The sequence below is a fragment of the Littorina saxatilis genome, unplaced genomic scaffold, assembly GCF_037325665.1.
Source record: "Littorina saxatilis isolate snail1 unplaced genomic scaffold, US_GU_Lsax_2.0 scaffold_734, whole genome shotgun sequence".
Lineage (NCBI taxonomy): Eukaryota > Metazoa > Mollusca > Gastropoda > Littorinimorpha > Littorinidae > Littorina > Littorina saxatilis.
Window position 1 is genome coordinate 38,660 of NW_027128439.1, and position 19,520 is coordinate 58,179.

General features: G+C 42.8%; 2 protein-coding genes across 3 annotated transcripts; one reads left to right on the forward strand and one right to left on the reverse strand.

Annotated features, from left to right (window-relative positions):
• Window positions 1-856: 856 nt before the first annotated feature.
• Window positions 857-13,334, reverse strand: LOC138956787 (uncharacterized). 2 transcript variants are annotated; one of them, XR_011452798.1, is made up of 4 exons: window positions 13,195-13,334; window positions 12,324-12,679; window positions 10,309-10,455; window positions 857-5,486 (listed from the first exon to the last, which is right to left on the reverse strand). XR_011452798.1 is itself a non-coding variant. In XM_070328054.1 (3 exons), the coding sequence occupies exons 2-3, from the start codon at window positions 12,673-12,675 to the stop codon at window positions 10,409-10,411; spliced, it is 399 nt and encodes a 132-aa protein (XP_070184155.1). In that variant the 5' UTR covers window positions 12,676-12,679; window positions 13,195-13,334; the 3' UTR covers window positions 9,417-10,408. The 2 variants fall into 2 exon arrangements, 1 of the variants encoding a protein (XP_070184155.1); XM_070328054.1 differs by lacking the exon at window positions 857-5,486 and having other exon boundaries at window positions 9,417-10,455.
• Window positions 13,335-15,696: 2,362 nt separating this feature from the next.
• On the forward strand, window positions 15,697-19,292 carry LOC138956788 (transcription intermediary factor 1-beta-like). Its single transcript, XM_070328056.1, has 5 exons — window positions 15,697-16,350; window positions 16,642-17,014; window positions 17,638-17,712; window positions 18,055-18,164; window positions 19,152-19,292. The coding sequence occupies exons 1-5, from the start codon at window positions 15,697-15,699 to the stop codon at window positions 19,290-19,292; spliced, it is 1,353 nt and encodes a 450-aa protein (XP_070184157.1).
• Window positions 19,293-19,520: the final 228 nt, after the last annotated feature.

A 19,520-nucleotide genomic window follows, 5' to 3' on the forward strand; every position in this document is an offset into this window, starting at 1 on the left:
GTTTCTTAAAACAGTCGAAAATGGAGTTAAATGTGACTTCAACACTCAGTGGCGATCGCTAGAGTGCCGATTGTTACTAGACGGACACTAGAAAACCTCAGAAAATGTAATTACTTTGCGATTTTTTTAACTGAAAAACTGTTGCGGTCTTTTTCTGTCGAGCGCGAGCGTCAACGTTAAACAACGTGAGGTCACTTCCTCCCCAAACGGTTAGTTTTTGAATGAAAAGAAAAATGTGGCGATCGCTACATTGTTTAGACGGACTGGATCGCAACTTTGAAACTCGGGTCACCGTGCGTCGATCAAGGGCAAATTGACCTCGGCAACATTATAACTCACTTCAAGGGTGCACAAACTTGTATTTACAGTATAAAAAATTAGGTAAACTTGTGTTTTTGTCCTGTGAAATCACAATTAGTTTCGATGCTCTTGATATCGCTATGCGGACGGACAGATCCGAATCCCCATACATTTTTTTTGCGGAGCTAGTATAAGTTAGAATTTGTGTTATGGATATCGATTGTTGTTGAAAAACAATCATTTCAATGTGTTCTGGCACTCTCAACCACCACAGCATTGATACTTGTGCATGTGTGTGTTGGAATTTAGTTCTTTGTTTAGTGATGCTGTGGCAAAAGTAAATTCATCCGTCCGTATTTTGACGATCGCCACCATTCACACGCACATAAATAAACACATTATCAAAAATTTCAACTTTTATTTTCAAAAAAGTATTTAAACAACAACTAGTTTGCATGTTAATACAACAAATACAGCAGATTCTCACAGATATGGATTTAAAAGACTAAGCAAATCTGAGACTATCAAAATGGCCTAATACCATGAAACCTGCCACCATTGAATATAAAAAGAAAAATAACTGATTTGACTCTAGTTAAACTATGGCGCTCATGGCATCATACCAAAGTTTGAACGAGTATCCCTTTCACTGTTCTGTACAGCTGTGAAAACACAGTGAGACATAATAATAATGAACATAAATTAATCACCCCTTCTCGCCAGAGCTCACGGCAATACACAATAGCAAAACAAATCAGAGCATTCACACACCGACACACACAAAGTCGTTAAAGGTTTATTGGCTGCGGCAATAATAGCCGCAAGAATAATCCTTTAGTTCGTTCAAAGTACCCAAGCATGTCCTGTATACAAAAGTAAGGCGATTGAGATTTTATTTTGTTTTTTTTACACAAGCCAGAGAACACCAGTGCTTGTGAGAGCAAAATGTTTGCCCGTAGGGAAGTGAACCTTCCTTATCTTTCGCACCAGAGAGCTGTTCAAAAGGGGTATTGTGCAAGTTGGCTATTAAACCATTGTAATTCGGAAAATGTCTTTAACCTTCGCCGGCACTCGTGGGTCCGTGCGGACCCAGAAGGGTGTTTGATTGCAAATATCTTTTAAACGAGTTGGAATTTTTTAATGAGCTTTTAGAAATGCCTCAGACACCTAACAAGCTATCATCTCCTAAAATCTCATTAAATTTCAGTGATAATTAATTAATTAATTAATGGTCAAATTTAGACTACACACGGAAGCATTTGTGGGGACGTGCGGACCCATACTTCTCAAAGAAGGAAAAGCGTGTATACCCTTCCGAGGCACTCGTGGGTCCGTGCGGACCCAGAAGGGTGTTTGATTGCAATTGAGACAGTGAAAAAAGGTCAGGTGTCATGTCTACTGTCCCGAATGACACACGATTGCTGACATTTCACCATTGCCAAAAGAATAAACAAATAAGAAATAGGTAGAAAATGAATGTGAAAACTGACTTTGATTGTTGATCAGTATTTTCTATACCACTAACAAATAATCTACTTACACATAGCTGTTTGGCAAATGTATGTTGCATGGGACACACTGACATGAAAGTGGAAGATGTTTTTCCCTCTAGAGAAACTACATATCAAGTTACACTTTTTGTGCTCTTCCATTCCAGTTGGCAATCAATTGTTAACGCATGTTATTAGAAAAAATAGAACGAAAACAGATTAGATAGAATGAAAAATGTACTGGTGATGTCATTTGGGACATACTGACATGAAAACGTCACCTTTTGTCATTGTCTCAAATATCTCTTAAACGAGTTGGAATTTTTTAATGAGCTTTTAGAAATGCCTCAGACACCTACAAAGCTTTCATCTCCTAAAAGCTCATTAAATTTCAGTGATAATTAATTAATTAATTAATTAATTAATGGTCAAATTTAGACTACACACGGAAGCATTCGTGGGGACGTGCGGACCCATACTTCTCAAAGAAGGAAAAGCGTGTATACCCTTCCGAGGCACTCGTGGGTCCATGCGGACCCATACTTCTCAAAGAAGGACAATTGTGCAAACCCTTCCGTGGCACTCGTGGGGCCATGCAGACCCATAATATTTTACCAAATACCGTGTGCAGTCTAAATTTGACCATTAATTAATTAATTAATTATCACTGAAATTTAATGAGCTTTTAGGAGATGATAGCTTTTTAGGTGTCTGAGGCATTTCTAAAAGCTCATTAAAAAATTCCAACTCGTTTAAGAGATATTTGCATCAAACACCCTTCTGTGTCCGCACGGACCCACGAGTGCCACGGAAGGATATGCATATTTTTCTTTCTTTGAGAAGCATGGGTCTGCACGGCCCCACGTAAGGATATGCACATTTTTCCTTCTTTGAGAAGCATGGGTCTGCACGGCCCCACGAATGCGTCCGTGTGTAGTCGATAACGAGTGCCGGCGAAGGTTAATGGCTGAATAACAATGAGTTCCTTTATACGTTGGATTGGGCAAGCCATATATATATATATATATATATAAATATATCTAGCATCAATAAACCTAAAAATACACTAAGGTCTTTTTCAAAAACAATAGTCTGTTTTAAAAACTTTCAGCAATTTTCAACCTTATAAATCTATACTATAGATACATCAAAAGAAATTTGGTCAGACATGGGATTCAGAAAAAGTGATAATTAAGGGAAAAAAAAGTGGGGGTCTGGGGGCCGCAGAAGGCCCCCAGTAGGGTCCAGGGGCAACGCCCCTGGTCGGGGTCTGGGGGCTTCACCCCCAGAAGCTGAAGGTTTTTAGTATTTTAGACACACAAAAATGGCCCTGAAATGCATATTTCAGCTTAATCATAGCCCCCCCCCCCCCCCTCCCTTTCTCTTCCTTCCCATGTTTCTCAAATTAATTTTACGCTAAGACTCAAAATAAGGAGGAGAAAGAGAGAGAGAGAGAGAGAGAGGCGGGGATGGGGGGGGGGTGGTGGCGTGTGACGGTGTGGTTTCAATGTTCTTACCTTGTCGGTGCCAAACGACTCCAGTGACTGATTACACGACTGGGTTTTCAGGATAGTCAGGTGCTTGTTGCTTTTCAAGTGGCTTTTGAGGGCAGTCTTTCCATTGGAACCGTAGTTGATAACATTAACATCGTTGCACAAAGTGCACTAAGCTTTTCCCGGCAAGTTGATTTTAGCAAAAGCATCGCCAACTTTCAGTTTCACGTCTTGTGTCTTCTGGCCTTTCTCGTATTTCCAGCTCAATGATACAACTTCATCGAGCCAGTCGAATCTCCAGAGATTTTTCTTGTACTTCTGCTGGTCAATTTCCCGGGATAGAACGGTTTCGTCTCGCTTTAGCTTCCTCATCATTTTGGCAAGTGGCTCGAAGCGATGTAAAAATGGCGCCGAATCATTCTCATACGGTATGCTTTAGCTTATACTGAATCCCCGATAGCTACGTTGAAACGGTGACTGTAGGAGACAAAGACACAGAGCGCGTTCCCATACGGATCGACCAGCAACAGTCTGACCGTTTTAGGAACCAACCGTTCAAGAATAGTATGGAATGGAGCGTCGCGATCAGCGGACCGGCCGAAAAACTTGGGTCTTTACCTACATATATCCCAACATTTTCTCAGCGGATTTGCACGAATCTCAAGAATGATCCCTGGAGCCTAAAAATTTACGGAATTCCGTAATTTTACGGAAGAATCCCATGTCTGTTTGGTGCAATTAAACAGGTAACCTAATGGCAAATCATTGTGTAAAACTTTCTTTACAACTTTCTTTCACAAAGTGTACATATTTTTTTTATTTTTTTTAGCAATATTGTTTTCGTGGTGCAGTACCTGTGTTTAAAAATAATAAAATACACAGCGGACATAATTTCGCTTTATTTGAATGACTTTCCACTTTACAAAGATTGGTTTAGAATTAGAGCGCAGATTTAAACCAATTTGAAAAAAACAGTTGCTTATACCTTCTACCATGCTTGGTACTTTGAACAAACTTTATGATTGTTTTTGAGGCTTTCATTGTTGCAGCCCAATGCTGCTCAGTGCAAATTAACTTTTTTGAAGGCGAAGTGTCTGCACCCAGACACATCCTTACTCTGAGGTCTCAAAGCAAACCCGCAAATTGAGGCACACCTCCCAACGCCATGCAAGATATTGCAGATTTATTGCACGATTACGTGGCTGGAGCGGATAGGGCAAGTAGCCTAATAAGTTTACAATTTAAAACGAATGCTTCTTTCATTGACAAAAGCAGTAATCATGTGTCAAAACACTGGATCGGCTTTGGAATGCGCTTGTAAATAAAAGTAGACAATGAATTTTTCTTGTGATTCCACTGACCAATCTGCTTGTAGTCTGGACAATCAAGCGTACAAAATATGGCAAAATCGTATGGGTTCACAGGTCTGCTATACACTTCAGGTTTGGGGTGTCCACAAGCTAACTTTTTTTTTACTCGAGCATGTTGGCAACGAACTGGAGAACAACATCTGACCATGTTGATTGGTGGGTGGCCCACTCCGAGGGTCAATGCGCTCCGTTAGTTGCACGAGCTGTTCCTCAGAGAGGGGGCAAGCCGTGGCAGGCACATCCTAACGACTGTCTGGCAAAGGATGGTCCTCGATTATCGATTGAAGGCTTCTCCCTTTCCAGAAGTCCTGTACTGCTGTGGATGTGCTGGCTCGTCTCTCCAGCATCCCCCTGAAGAAGAGCTGCAGGGGAGTTCTGTTGCGCTCTGTCCTCAGGGGTTGGTGGTTCTTCTGTTCCACAATCCACTGTAGGGACCGGTTCGGCAGAAAAACATAGTGGAGGGCCCACAAGTGAATGGGATTGTCCATGTTCAGTATCCCCAGACCACCTTCTGCCTGTGGTGTTCTCATTGCAGTAAACAGGTCATGGTAAGGGTTCACCACATCTTTCCAGACGTCGAGCCAGAGACGCTCGATCCTTTGGTTATGGTCACTGCGGCCTTGCATCGCACTGCCTCTCCCTTCTCCCCTGTGTTCATTCATGAGGGCGACGACATCCAGATTCTCGCCACCATGGTCCATGCGGAGTCCAAAGCGTTGGGTTCCACCCAAAAACAGATCCCGAACGGTCTCTGACCTGTTGTTTCGGTGGCATGGAGGAAGGTAGTGGCCCGGCTAAAGCCATCGATTGCCCCATGAATCACCATTTTCCACCTGCAATATAACAAACAGAGATCCGTTTCCATATGTGATTTCACCACACAAATTCTGATTAAAGAGTTATTGGGAAATAAGTACAGGTAACATGCTCAGTAAATATTAAAAAGTAATGGTCAAAGTGCTTTTTCATGACCGAGAATCAAGACCATTATTTTTAATATATGAGACAGTGACAAAAGGTCAGGTGTCATGTCTACTGTCCCGAATGACACACGATTGCTGACATTTCACCATTGCCAAAAGAATAAACAAATAAGAAATAGGTAGAAAATGAATGTGAAAACTGACTTTGATTGTTGATCAGTATTTTCTATACCACTAACAAATAATCTACTTACACATAGCTGTTTGGCAAATGTATGTTGCATGGGACACACTGACATGAAAGTGGAAGATGTTTTTCCCTCTAGAGAAACTGCATATCAAGTTACACTTTTTGTGCTCTTCCATTCCAGTTGGCAATCAATTGTTAACACATGTTATTAGAAAAAATAGAACGAAAACAGATTAGATAGAATGAAAAATGTACTGGTGATGTCATTTGGGACATACTGACATGAAAACGGCACCTTTTGACATTGGCTCATATATCATTGAGAAAAGGTGTGTAACCCATTTAATCCACCTTTCTTCAATTTTGCAAAGAAATAAATCAAGAAAAGCAATTGCTTTATATGACTTTTCTTCGTCATGTCCATAAGCCTTAAGGGTCTTGTAGGTCTTAAAAGGAGGATTCCACTAACTGCTGGGACTCTAAAATTTGATAAAAATAAGCAAAATTTTGGTAATGTCAGCTGGTTAATAACACATACAATTCAGTGAAATTTAATAAAAATAACTGAGAAAACCGCAATGTAAAGCTTTTACAAACTTGACCCCACTGTGACCCCAAAATGTGACAGGGATCAACCAAACTAGGGTCACGTAGGTAGATGATCAAATCCTTCAAGTGTTCAAAGTTTCAAAGCTCAAGCTTCAAAAACACCTGAGATAACATCAATGTTAAGATATTTTGATTCGAACATGACCCCCTGTGACCCCAAAACTTGACGAAGGTCAATCTTCTTCTTCTTCAGCGTTCGACGATGGCTGTGTCTAGATTCTTTGGCCCGTGATGTTGACGAAGTGGGCTGTGACGAAGGTCAATCAACCTTATGTCGTCTTCTTCTTCTTATGCACTCGTGGTTTGCACGAGTGGAATTTTACGTGTATGACCGTTTTTACCCCACCATTTAGGCAGCCATACGCCGCTTTCGGAGGAAGCATGCTGGGTATTTTCTTGTTTCTATAACCCACCGAACTCTGACATGGATTACAGGATCTTTTTCGTGCGCACTTGGTCTTGTGCTTGTGTGTACACACGGGGGTGTTCGGACACCGAGGAGAGTCTGCACACAAAGTTGACTCCGAGAAATAAATCTCCCGCCGAACGTGGGGACGAACTCACGCTGACAGCAGGCAACTGGATACAAATCTAGCGCGCTACCGACTGAGCTACATCCCCGCCCACAATCTTATGTCAAGTTGGTAGATTATCAAAACCTAGAAGTGTGCGTACTATTAAAGCTCTAGCTAAAAACACATCTGAGATAACATCAACGTTAAGTTTTTATTAAACGAACATGACCCCGCTGTGACCCCAAAATTTGATGAGGGTCAACGAAACTGGGGTCACTTCGTGAAATCATCAAACCCTAAAAGTGTGCAAAGTTTCAGAGGTCTAGCTGTATAAACTTCTGAGATAACAGCTCAACGTTACATTTTTTGTCCTTGGACAGACAGACAGCCTGCCCACAGCACACATAATTATTTTGATCAAGTATTATTCACTCAGCCAGTCTACCTGCACAAGCATGTGATTAATCCATGGTTGAAGAGTTCTGTGAAAATTGCGCAATTCTGCAAACTCTTTATAGCAGTTAATTTAATTTCGAATAAAATAAAGTACATAGTTGTTCTGCTAAGACGATAAGGCAAATATTTTTGCGTTCTTTTCATGTTTAAGTATCTCGGGAAAAAAAGTTCTATTTATGAAGTGAAATATAATTGACCTACAGATTACTGTCTTTTTGAGTCACTTGAGAAAAAGTGACTCTATGTAATCGGTCAGTGTTAGTCTGTCCGGCCGGCCGTCCGGCCGGCCGTCCGTAGACACCACCTTAACGTTGGACTTTTCTCGGAAACTATCAAAGCGATCGGGCTCATATTTTGTTTAGTCGTGACCTCCAATGACCTCTACACTTTAACGATGGTTTCGTTGACCGTTGACCTTTTTCAAGGTCACAGGTCAGCGTCAAAGGAAAAATTAGACATTTTATATCTTTGACAAAGTTCATCGGATGTGATTGAAACTTTGTAGGATTATTCTTTACATCAAAGTATTTACATCTGTAGCCTTTTACGAACGTTATCAGAAAAACAAGGGAGATAACTAGCCTTTTCTGTTCGGCAACACACAACTTAACGTTGGGCTTTTCTCGGAAACTATAAAAGTGACCGGGCTCAAATTTTATGTGAACGTGACTCATTGTGTTGTGAATAGCAATTTCTTCCTGTCCATCTGATGCCTCATATAATATTCAGAACTGCGAAAGTGACTCGATCGAGCGTTTGCTCTTCTTGTTATTTGTACAAATGCAAAATGGGAACAACTCTATTTTCTACACAAAATATGAGAGTTACTTGCCTTGAGACCTTGTGTCTGGTACAACGTAGATTTTGATTTAGAAAACAACCAAACTTATGGATCTTATATTGGATTCTGTGTGTTGAAACCTGAAATGAATAGTGTAAATGCAGTATGTATGAGCTCTTTCCTCTTTCGAATATTTGAGCATTCAGAACTTTTCAGTCACCAAGCAGTGACCACACAGTGTGGTTTCTCAACCTATGAGCTATCGAGGATTCAGACTGGTTGCTGGGTGGTTATTTGTTAGGACTAGGTAGCTTGGTATTCACCGAAAAGTATTCCCCCCTCTGCTTATTTCTCTGTTAACTTGAAGGGGTGTTTATTGTTTAAAAAAACACCAAGCAACCAAATTTAAATAACCACCCAGTAGAAATGGTAAGGTATAACCAGAATATGTTTTGTATTCCGTGGGGAAATCATCAATGGACCAGTCTTTCATTACATATCCAGAAAATGACAAAATAAAAAGAAAAGAAAAGCAAATACTTGCACACGACTCACCTTCGTTACCCACCTACCCCTTAGAAGACGCCCTTCCTTTTACGATCCCAAACAAGACATTTTCAAGACCCTGTTTCATAGCTGCCAACCCCTGTGAAGCCCAAAGAGTAGCATTTTGGAACTTTCACCCAATGTCAGAGTTGCAATTGGTGTTTATAAGCGTAGCACTCGCATAATCTTAAATTTGAATCGCAAGCCCGCATTTAAAATGCCATCAAAAACGTTTGTAAGATTCTGAGAGCTCTACGACATTACAACCGTCTAAACATAGTTCAATGTCACACGCTTTCCTTCTTTGCCACTACTAAAGCAAACGTATGCAAGATTGTATGTTACACGCTTTAGGAGCATGGCAAGAACGGATTCAAACTCAAAATCGTCACTCCAAAAAAACATAAAATGCACACACGACTTTTATTTCTCCTGCTGTTATCGTTTCTTCTCTTTACAGATTCTTCAACGCTCAGAATACTGAAAACGGCACCCTAGACGACAGTACTGTTTCCATACGCGAATTTAACTTCCCTTGGAAAGTGGTTCGCTCAGGAGGCCTGTTTGTCTGACACTATAAGGACAGAGTTCTGAACATAGATGACAAAGATTCCGGAATGAACAAACATTTTGCGGATGCAGACACAGAAAGACGTCATGAAGAATGCGATGCTTCAAAAGATACAGACTGTGACGATGACTGTGACGTCATTCCCATATAACGAGACGTCATTCCCATATAACGAGACGTCATTCACAGTTGTTCGGTCACTTCCGTCAAAAAGTAGATTTAGACAATCAACGTAATCTCGTGTGGAAGAAAACGTCTGTCACACAACCAAGTCGGAATAGCAGGTATTATTACCTATACACGCAAAGTCTGTCGAATTCTTCGGCAAAAATCGTTGAAAATGATTTGCCCGCATCGGCGTGGAACTTGCACCATAATCTTCACCACCCTTACGTTTCCCCGTTTTTATCCTGTCTCCCTCCAGTTTCCACTTCTAACACCGTCACTGTGCACAGCTTACAACTTAACAAGTGCATTGCATATTCTAATCAAATTCACAATTGGCGCATAGAGTCACCGGAAATGCGAATGCTTGCAATAAAATTCACGATTTGCTAAGCAAGTCACGTGGACAATATCGAGTCATAACGGAGTGGTTCCCAGCCATCGGTACTCGACTAGTTATGCAATGTTCATTGTTGATTGTCAAGCAATAAGTGAACATTTTGCACGCTTGTCATTTTTTTTTTTTTTTTAGCGTAGCAGCTCAGGGCTTAGAGTAGCAGCGTAGCAATTCCTGCAAAATCGGAGCATGCTGCGCCAAAATCGTAGCAATTGGCAGGTATGCTGTTCTCTAAGATATTCTGCTCATAACCTCTGTAAGTTTACCCCCATTATAAGACCTTATTATCTCAGGGTTATGTAGGTCTTAAAAGAAAGATTCCAGCGTCATAAAATAATGTTTAAGAGAATTCCTTATGCCACCTGTATCAATCCACTCAAATTCCATGTTCAAACTGGCACAACCCCCAACATCCTCCCCACCACCGGACACACTCAACATTCACCAAATTTTGAAAAAGGATTTTTTTGTGCCCAGTGTATGTATTTGTAGCTGTACTCACGATATCAACTTGTGGTATCCGTCTAGATGCCAGAGAGCGTTTGGTCCTGATACTTGGTACAGACGACGTCTCGTGGGCCTCAACGCCAAAGCTCTGACAGCTACTCCACCAGGATCAACCCGCTGGATGGCTCCCCGTACTCTGTGCCTTTGTGGAGCGTGTAAGAATACAACTTATTACACTAACGTGACATACCACTCATGTCATAACAATACCATTCACTCTACATTGCATGTGTAAAGAGGTCTTGTCTGACAAGGACCTGATTTTTCACTGCCTCCAATACCGAAACAAGCGTCCTTCTTTGAACACTCGGAAGAATTTTAAGAACGTAAACACCACACCAGTGACATTTCCTTGCTTTGACATAAAAGATTACACGAGGCATTCGGAGATATCCAGGTTCAATTTTTAAGCTTCTTCAATCTGGGCGCTTCGACAAAGGGACATTTACAGCAATGAACATGCAACAGTATGTACAGGGTCCCCACTGGTTTTTAGAAACAAAATTCCATGACTTTTCCATGAGCCTCAATAACATTTTCCATGACTAGATCCACAGGTCGCCATTTCCGAACACGCAAACTTTTTACATCTTGTCACTGCCAGTTTTGACACTGGCTTGCTTTGCACTGAATTTGAGTCAGTTTCTACGCAGTGTCTCTTTGACAAGCAAGTCAAGCATTTGCTACGCAGTCAGATTATCGGTAATGTTTGCTGGTCCTGTCATTTCACTAAACTGGACCAGCCACTGTTTGTATCCATCTGCACTTTCGTAAATTCCGTTTCATAACCGTCACTAACACTGTGACTTGACGAACTGTCATTTTTTTCACCGCGATACACAGTTCATTGCGAAGATCTTCCTTGGTAATTCGTTCCAATTCCGCATACTTTTTGTTGTCAAGAAACAACTCGAAAGAAAGCTGGCGTGCTAAAGGTTAATTTTTTTCTTTCTTATTTATGTTAAATTCCATGACTTGAATTGAAATTCCATGACTTGAATTGAAATTCCATGACTTTCCAGGCCTGGAAAATTAAAAATCAAATTCCATGACTTTCCATGACCTGTACGAACCCTGTATGTAGGATAAACAGAATACTACATGGCTTCCTGTTTGATACCAGTTTTACACTAGTGTTTTGAAATATTGTTCGCAGTTTAATATTTAAAAGCACAACTTGTGTAAAACTGGTATTTCATAGGAAACCATATAGTATTCTCTATGTGGACAACAATGTCACAGGCTTACCCACTAAAGTTCTTTAGGAGCTTCTGACATATTTGCCTTAAAAACAACATGCAAAATAACTTGTGGAATCCAAAAGCACCATGCCGCATTAGTGGCCCAATTAGAGCTGCAGACTATTACGCTTTCGATGTAGCATGCTACTTGTAAAACAGAAAATGCTACTTCGTTATACAGACACTCTACAATGTTCATTTGTTCCTGCTGCTGTTTTCTTGTCTGAACACAGTTATTGCAACATTTGTGTCTTGACATATAAACATGTAGGTGCAGTGGATTATAAGATGATGCAATACTTAAAGATAAACACCATTTGCTACACTATAAATTCAAGATTGCTACACATGAAGCTTCATAGGGGCTGACAGCTCTGCATCATACACCTGCACATAAATCTTACTGACTGAGTTGATGAGTATTTACACATTGCACACCTCCCACATTGAAGTAAACAATTGAATATCTTCAGTTAATCGAAGTACACTTAAAGATGAAGTTCTCTCCATAGGAATACTGTGCATCACCCTTGCATGTAAGTGAACTCAAAGTACTATGTGAACAGAACAGAACCAATTCTGGTCTGTTTGCAACCGCATGAACGCAGGAAAGAGATCATTGTCAGATTGAATTACAATTAACATTGACACGCTTCCATTTGAAACTTTTCAGTTGTCATTGTGGATTGACGCCCCGGGCCCCAGATCCTGCGTTTAACTTTATCCTCGACGAACAAAACAACAGGCACCAATTGGGTGGCCGCCTCACCTGTGATTGTGTTGACCAGGTTGGCAACCGAGCCAGACAGGGTAGAATTGCTGGTACCGGTTGTCATCGATCCCGATGTTGAGGCGATGGCCTCACGATCACCCGAAACAGCTTCTTGCAGACGTTGGTTGTCTTTCTGGAGCGAGACAATGGCCACTTGCCGCTCCCCCAGCCTGCGTAGTTCTGCCAATACCGCGGCCAAAGCAGTGGCGCTTTCTTCCCCTCCTGCTGTGGCTGACTCAAACCCACCGGGTTGTCGCTGCGAGGCTGTCTGGTTGCTGGCCCTCGGCCGACCTGCAGCGGCTCGGGTCACTTCGGCTACCCGCCTTGACGCTGCCCTCCTGGGAGGCATATTCCTGTGCATAAAAAACAGGATATGTGAACACAGCCTTATTTGTCAGATTACTGAGAATTACACATAAGCCTTGAACTTGTCTGCTGCTCCTTGCAGGAGTTAACAACTCCTTCACTGTTCAGCCTGTAAAAGGTGTTTAATATCCCATACTTCTGAAGTTGTCACCAGATTTTGGGAGTCTGAAATACAAACCAAAGAAATTGATTAAAATCTGGCCCAAAGTACTTCAAACCAATTGTGTTTTCTGTGTCAAACTCAAATCCTGGCACCCAGTACCCCCACCAAACGAGTTTGGAATCTCTGAGGCTCAATACATTTATGACAAACAGAACACCAACAGGAAATTACATCATGGTTCTCTGAACTGTCACACACCAACATAATACCTGGCTAACAAATCCACATACTAACTAATGTTGGAATCTCTGAGGCCCTATAGCTTAATTTGACAAAAAGAACAACAGCGAACCATGTTTTCTGATTCTCTGAAAAATCAGCCCCACCATGAAATATTACCTAGCCCACTGTCAGTCAGTCCGCAGATCATCAAGTGGATTATCGACTTCCTGGTGGGTCGATCTCAGTACGTGGCAGTAGACGGGGTCATCTCAGACAGCCTCGAGATCAGTACAGGGAGTCCACAAGGCTGCTGTTTGTCTCCGACAATCTTCACCCTGTACACCAACGACTGTAGAGCCACCAATGGCAAACTTTCGAAGTTTGCTGATGACTCAGCTCTGGTAGGCCTGATACAGAATGATGATGACACAGTGTACAAACAGGAGGTGGACAAACTAGTAGAGTGGTGTGACCAGAACAGCCTAGACCTCAATGTGGGCAAAACAAAAGAGATGATCACAGACTTTAGGAGAGGGGAAAAGGAAACAGAGCCACTAGTGATAGGGGGGAAAGAGGTAGAACAAGTACAAGAGTACAAATACTTGGGCTGCATCATCAGTTCAGATCTCTCGTGGTCAAAACACATAGCCAAGGTAGTTAGCAAGTGCAATTCAAGATTGTACTTTCTGAGGAAACTCAAGCAGTTCAAGGTCTGCCCTGAAATACTGGCAATGTTCTACAGAGCCAGCATTGAAAGTGTTTTGACCTTCAACCTCATGGTATGGTACTATGGGGCTACTGTAGAGGACAAGAGCCATCTGGCAAGAGTGATCAGACAGGCAGAAAAGGTGGTTGGGGTTCAGTTCCCAAGCTTGGATGAACTGGTGCATAAGAGAACAGCCACAAAAGCACGAAAGGTCGTTGAAGATGAATCGCACCCCCTGCATGATCAGTTTGCACTCATGCCATCTAGGCGTAGATACAGAGCTGCAAAGTGTAGAACCTCTCGCATGCGGAAGTCGTTTATTCCATCCGCCATCTCAGTTCTCAATGATACCACTTAGTGCATGCATGTGAAACTGAAAAATGTACAATGGAGTTTTCCTCAGAGCTAGCTAGGAATGCATTGACTGTGAGCCGTCGGTTGTCAGCGGTAGAACGCTCGATATGACTGCACTGAACAGAATGTCAGCTACTTGAATGTAGGTCAGCGGAACGAAACACAAGACGGGTGTTACTTGTAGAGTGGTGTATTGAAAAAACCATAAGTATGCTGAAGGATAGACTGCTATGTTATGTTTTTCAGCACGAACTTCGAAAAGAGAATATATATGACAGTCCTGTTTTTCCTACTTTCGGTTTCATTGCATTCTTCGAAAAGTAAGAAGATTTCCAGTTTCCTGAGAAATCAACGTTTCTAGCTTACCTAAATAAATTTAAATATTAACAGTTTACCGAGTCGTGAAAGATGTAATAGATGTCAAAGGATTTAGACTCACATTTGAAAGGGTGAGTTTAACTGACCAGGTAGTGGCCGGGTAGTATATATGAATAAAGTATTTTCGTTTAACGTGCTCCTAACATTTTTTCTGTATATCGACCAAAATGAAGTATGGATATATTCCTGCAGCTTTTATTCGTTTGTCTTTTGGTCTTTCTTGATTTTTTTATTTTAACACAGTTCAGTATGTACGGGCTGTCATTCTAGAGGGTAAAGGAATGTTTCAAGTAGGATTAAATATCCAAACCTCAACCCCCAAATGTAGACTTACATTAGAAAAGTGAGTATAACTGACTAGAGAGTGGCCGGGTAGTATGACAAATGTATTTTTGTTAAACTTGCTCCTATATCCAGCTTTTTCTATTTTTGTCTGTATATCGACCAAAATGAAGTATGGATATATTTTTGCAGCTTTTTTTCTTTAATCGTTTGTCTTTTGGTCTTTCGATTTTAACATAAGGCTCTTTAGTAACTGTGGGCTGTCTTTGTGGAGGATAATGAATGTTTAGCGAAAAAGACTCAAAATTCAAACCTCAAGTGTTGCGTACTATTTACTGATTTAGTAAAGAAATCACTAACAGCCACCACTAGAATGTAGTGCATTTGAATATATGAGAATAAACCAGCAAGAAAATGTGTCTGCATGCATATTATTCTGTACTGAGTCTGCGGTCTGCATGTGAAGTCTGTGTTTTAACTGTTTTGTACCAGCCTGTGGTGTGTATTCTTTTGTAGTGTGTCTGTATAATCTCAATGTGGTTGGTATTCTTCATAATGTGCATGTGGTTTGAATAGTTTTGTATGTTTTGTGTCTGAGAGTTTGTATGTTGATTCTGTTCTTGTCTTATAACTGTAATATGCACTATGTATTGTACACGTTGTCTCCATGCAGTTTGTACATCCTTCTTGATCAGTGTGTGTGAGTAAAGTGTTCATGTCGTTTATTTTTTCCTTGAAATATTTTCTTTCTTGTTCTTGGTTTGTTTGTTTGTTATCACAATTGTGTGAAACATCAAGCGTGTCAATTTCTTCTGTCATCCAGTATTGTCTTATTCGTCAGTGTACACGTGACGAAATCCACGTTATGCTATCCTGTGCTTATTGTTCCTTTCCACTGTCTGCTTTCAGTTCAAGTTTGCCGGAGAGTTGGGATTCCTGAGAGCGTGAGAACAGCTATCATGGCCGGTGTGACAAGCGGAGACATAGAGTGTCCAGTTTGCCATGACGATTTCACCAACCCCAAACTGCTGCCTTGCAACCACCTAGCGTGCCGTGACTGTGTTCTGTCCTGGCTACAGAAGGAAGGGGGACAGGGGGGTTGCCCGCTGTGCAGAGCCCCCATTCTCTCCTCCATACAGCAAGGTCAAGGTCAGCTTGCCACCATGGTTGACTCGCTCCCTACCGACTTCGCCACCGCGGCTCTGGTGGAAAGTCACACAGTTCTCAATGGTCCCCACGTTTGCGACGTGTGTCAAAATAACGTCACTGCAACGTCATACTGCTATGATTGCAGTATAAAACTGTGCAAGGCATGCACCAGCCATCACCAGAAACTTCCTGTGTCAAAAGACCACACCCTGGAACGGCTCAATAAACTAACTGCAAAGCAACTGGCTACCAACCGCCAGGCAACTTGTAACAACCACTCCAATACGCCGGCTAAATTGTACTGCTCCGCCCACCAAGAGCTCATTTGCATGTTTTGTGATGCAACCAATCATCGCAGCTGCCCAGAGGTGAAGGCCATCACAGACGTGGCGAGAGAGAAGAGGACAGAGCTGACACAACAGTCACAGAGACTGAAGGAGAAAGCAGCAGGACTGGCAAAACAGGTGTGTGTGTTCTCCGTCATTGTGTAGGTCCTGTTCAGTACGACCTGTCCCTTCCCGCCCCTTCCTCCCGTGCTGTCTGTGTTAGTACAAACATGTCTACGTGTCTCCAAGCTACCGTGCGGTTCACATGATCCCCATCACCTGTCAGTCGATTGTTTTCATTTTTGTTTAAATGGCAATGCACGAACAAAGAGAAAATGAAATCGTGAGAATAGAACGTTAAATCAATGTCTCTATTTTGCTTCAAAAGTACCGTGACACCTGTATTTTTGACACGTCATATTGTTTCAGATGAAGGCAGCCAAGGACAAATTCAAGGGCATGCACAAAAAGGTGAATGACGTCTTTGATGACCTTCAGCAGTGTAGTGAGAAGCGACGTCAGCAGGTCCATGACCTTATTCAGAAAGAAGAAGATGCAACAGTGACGTCACTTGCTGAAATGGAGAAAGCGCGGGCAGCGATGACGTCAAACTCCAGTAACATCGATCGCCTGGTGACGTCAGCCCCTGATGACGCACTCCTGGAGATGCTGAATCAGCTGAAGTCACGTCTGGACGACCTTCAGTCAGAGAGTGGAAAGACCGCCAAGGTCAAGGATGTGGGTGACATCGTATTTGACAGCAAGCAGCTGACCCGTCTGAAATCAGATCTGTCTAAACTAGGTAACGTCCTTTCTTTGTGCTCCGACTGTTGTTTCTCTTGCCAGTTCTGTTACGCAGTGCAGAAGTTAAAACAACCCCCACAGATACGGAAAACATGACTCAATTCTACTTTGTTTTACATCACAGTCAGATCACAGGACCCAGCTTATGAAGAGAGTTTGTACTGAATAATACTTCGTCACCTATCGCAGCCTGCTGACATAGCGCTTTGATATAGTTTCTATGTACGTGTCGTTTATTTCTGCTGTCTGCTTTTATGTGAAGACTTCTAAATCATGAGGGCGTGACCAAAGAAGCTTTTTCAATTGAGTGAGTGAGTGGGCAGTGTCTTCGATAACTCCTAGCTTATATACTACTTCCCGCCGTTTTAACGACTTTCAAGTTTGGGTTTTCGAAAGTACCTAGCACGAGTCGTGTGGCGTGTGGCAAAAAACCTACACAGTGATTCCCGTCAAAATCGGTGCACCCGGCGTTTCGAAGCTTTCGTCGTCATACCAACGGGCCACACACAGACACACTTGCAGACACACAGACAAACATACACACACAGACCAGCTTTATAGATAAGATGATGATCTTTACACAGTCCAGTGAAGGTCTTACGATGTGATTGTTTCTTCCAGGCAAAATACAAAAGCTACATCAGCAGGCATCAGCATCACCATCAGCGACTGCCACAACGACCACCCCATCTTCAGGTAATGAACATTGTACACACCGTCACCGCAAGACGAGTAGAAGCAATTAGTTTGTCGGGGATTATCATTAATGTCAACTTTCATTCGTTTACTTTGCCATTTTATTTACTTTATAGATATTATTATGTGTGTTTGTGTTTGTGTTTGTGTGTTCGTCTGTGTGTTCGTGTGTATATATATATATGTGTGTGTGTGTGTGTGTGTGTTTGTGTGTGTTTGTGTGTGTGTGTGTGTGTGTGTCATCGTGTGTGTGTGATCGTGTGTGTGTGTGTGTGTGGGTGTGTGTGTGTGTCTGTGTGTGTTTCTGTGTGTTTCTGTGTGTTTCTGTGTGTGTGTTGACAGGACAAACAGCTACAGCCAAACCAAGGGGAGCAGACCTGGCAGCAGTCCTGAAGGTGGGGGACAGGGTCAGGAGGGGACCGGACTGGGACATATACCAGTGTGGCAATGAGGTAAGTGCTGGTGTCCCTGTGCTGTCTGTCTCACCTACATCCTGAATCTGTCGTCGAAACAGAAGTGGCAACAAAATGAGAACAAAGGGAGAAGTAGGGGGGGGGGGAGGGAGAGGGGGCGGTCAAAGAAGACATAATGTTGGTGAATATTGTGTTCGGAACGCACCTCCTGTCTTATACATGCCCTTTTCCTCCTTTCCGTTCTTGTTCCAACCTCAGCCAGTCCCCCACCCCCCCTCAACACCCCCTTCCCCTTTCTTGTTCCAACCCCAATTAGCCACCACAACACCCCTCCCTCCGCTTTTTCCCGGTCCCCTCATACTCCCCCCACCCCCACTTGTACTGTTGCACAGAGCAGTAAGCAGTTCCCTGCCCTCCTTCCTCGTGTTGGCTTCACATGAGTTACCTCCTCTCCCATCCCCCTTCTCTTACCGAGCCCCCAGCACCTCCCCCTCCACCCTGCCACTACTCCTTCCGTCACCACTTGTGTCCGGCAAAAAGTGATCACTTCGTCGTTCTTTTTTCTTCTCCCATTCCCCTTCTCTTTCCGAACCCCCCCCCCTCCCCCGACCCCCCCCCCCCCCCCCCCCCGCTCTTCTACTGTTCCCACCATCACTACTTGTGTACGACAGAGAAGTAATTATCGTTGTTCTCTTTTCTCTTTTCGTTCAACCCCCCCCCCCCCTCCCTCTCTTCTACTGTTCCCACCATCACTACTTGTGTACGACAGAGAAGTAATAATCGTTGTTCTCTTTTCTCTTTTCGTTCAACCCCCCCCCCCCCCCCCCCCCCCCTCCCTGTATCCGTAATTCTCCCTAACTTCTAGTTTTACCGTCATTACCTGAGTGAGCATCATGTTGGTCTCTGTTCTCCTTTCGCTACCCCATCTATTAAACCTGCCACCCCCTGCACACCCGAACTCCTCCATATCCCTCCCACCCCCACGTGTGACCCAACAGAGCAGTGAGCAGTGTGTACTGTGTGCAGGACGGGGGAGGACCGGGCACCGTGACGGCGATCCCTTCACGGGACGAAGGACAAGGCTGTGTCGACGTCCGGTGGGATAGTGGCTGTGAAGGCTGGCACCGTATGGGATCTCAGGGCCGCTATGACCTGGACCTGGCCTGATCCACACCGCCACCACTCTGTGTACTCTGCACCACGTCATGTCGCCTGTCTGACGTCATGGTTTCAGTGTAAAATGCCACTTGGTATGGAGTACTGTTGTTCATTACTATGATGATCACTTTGTGGATTGCTTGTCGAACGTTATAACGATTAGCGCTTTCAGACACAATTATTACTATTTTTATCATCATCATGATCGTCAGCGTCATCATCGAACAACTTTTCATT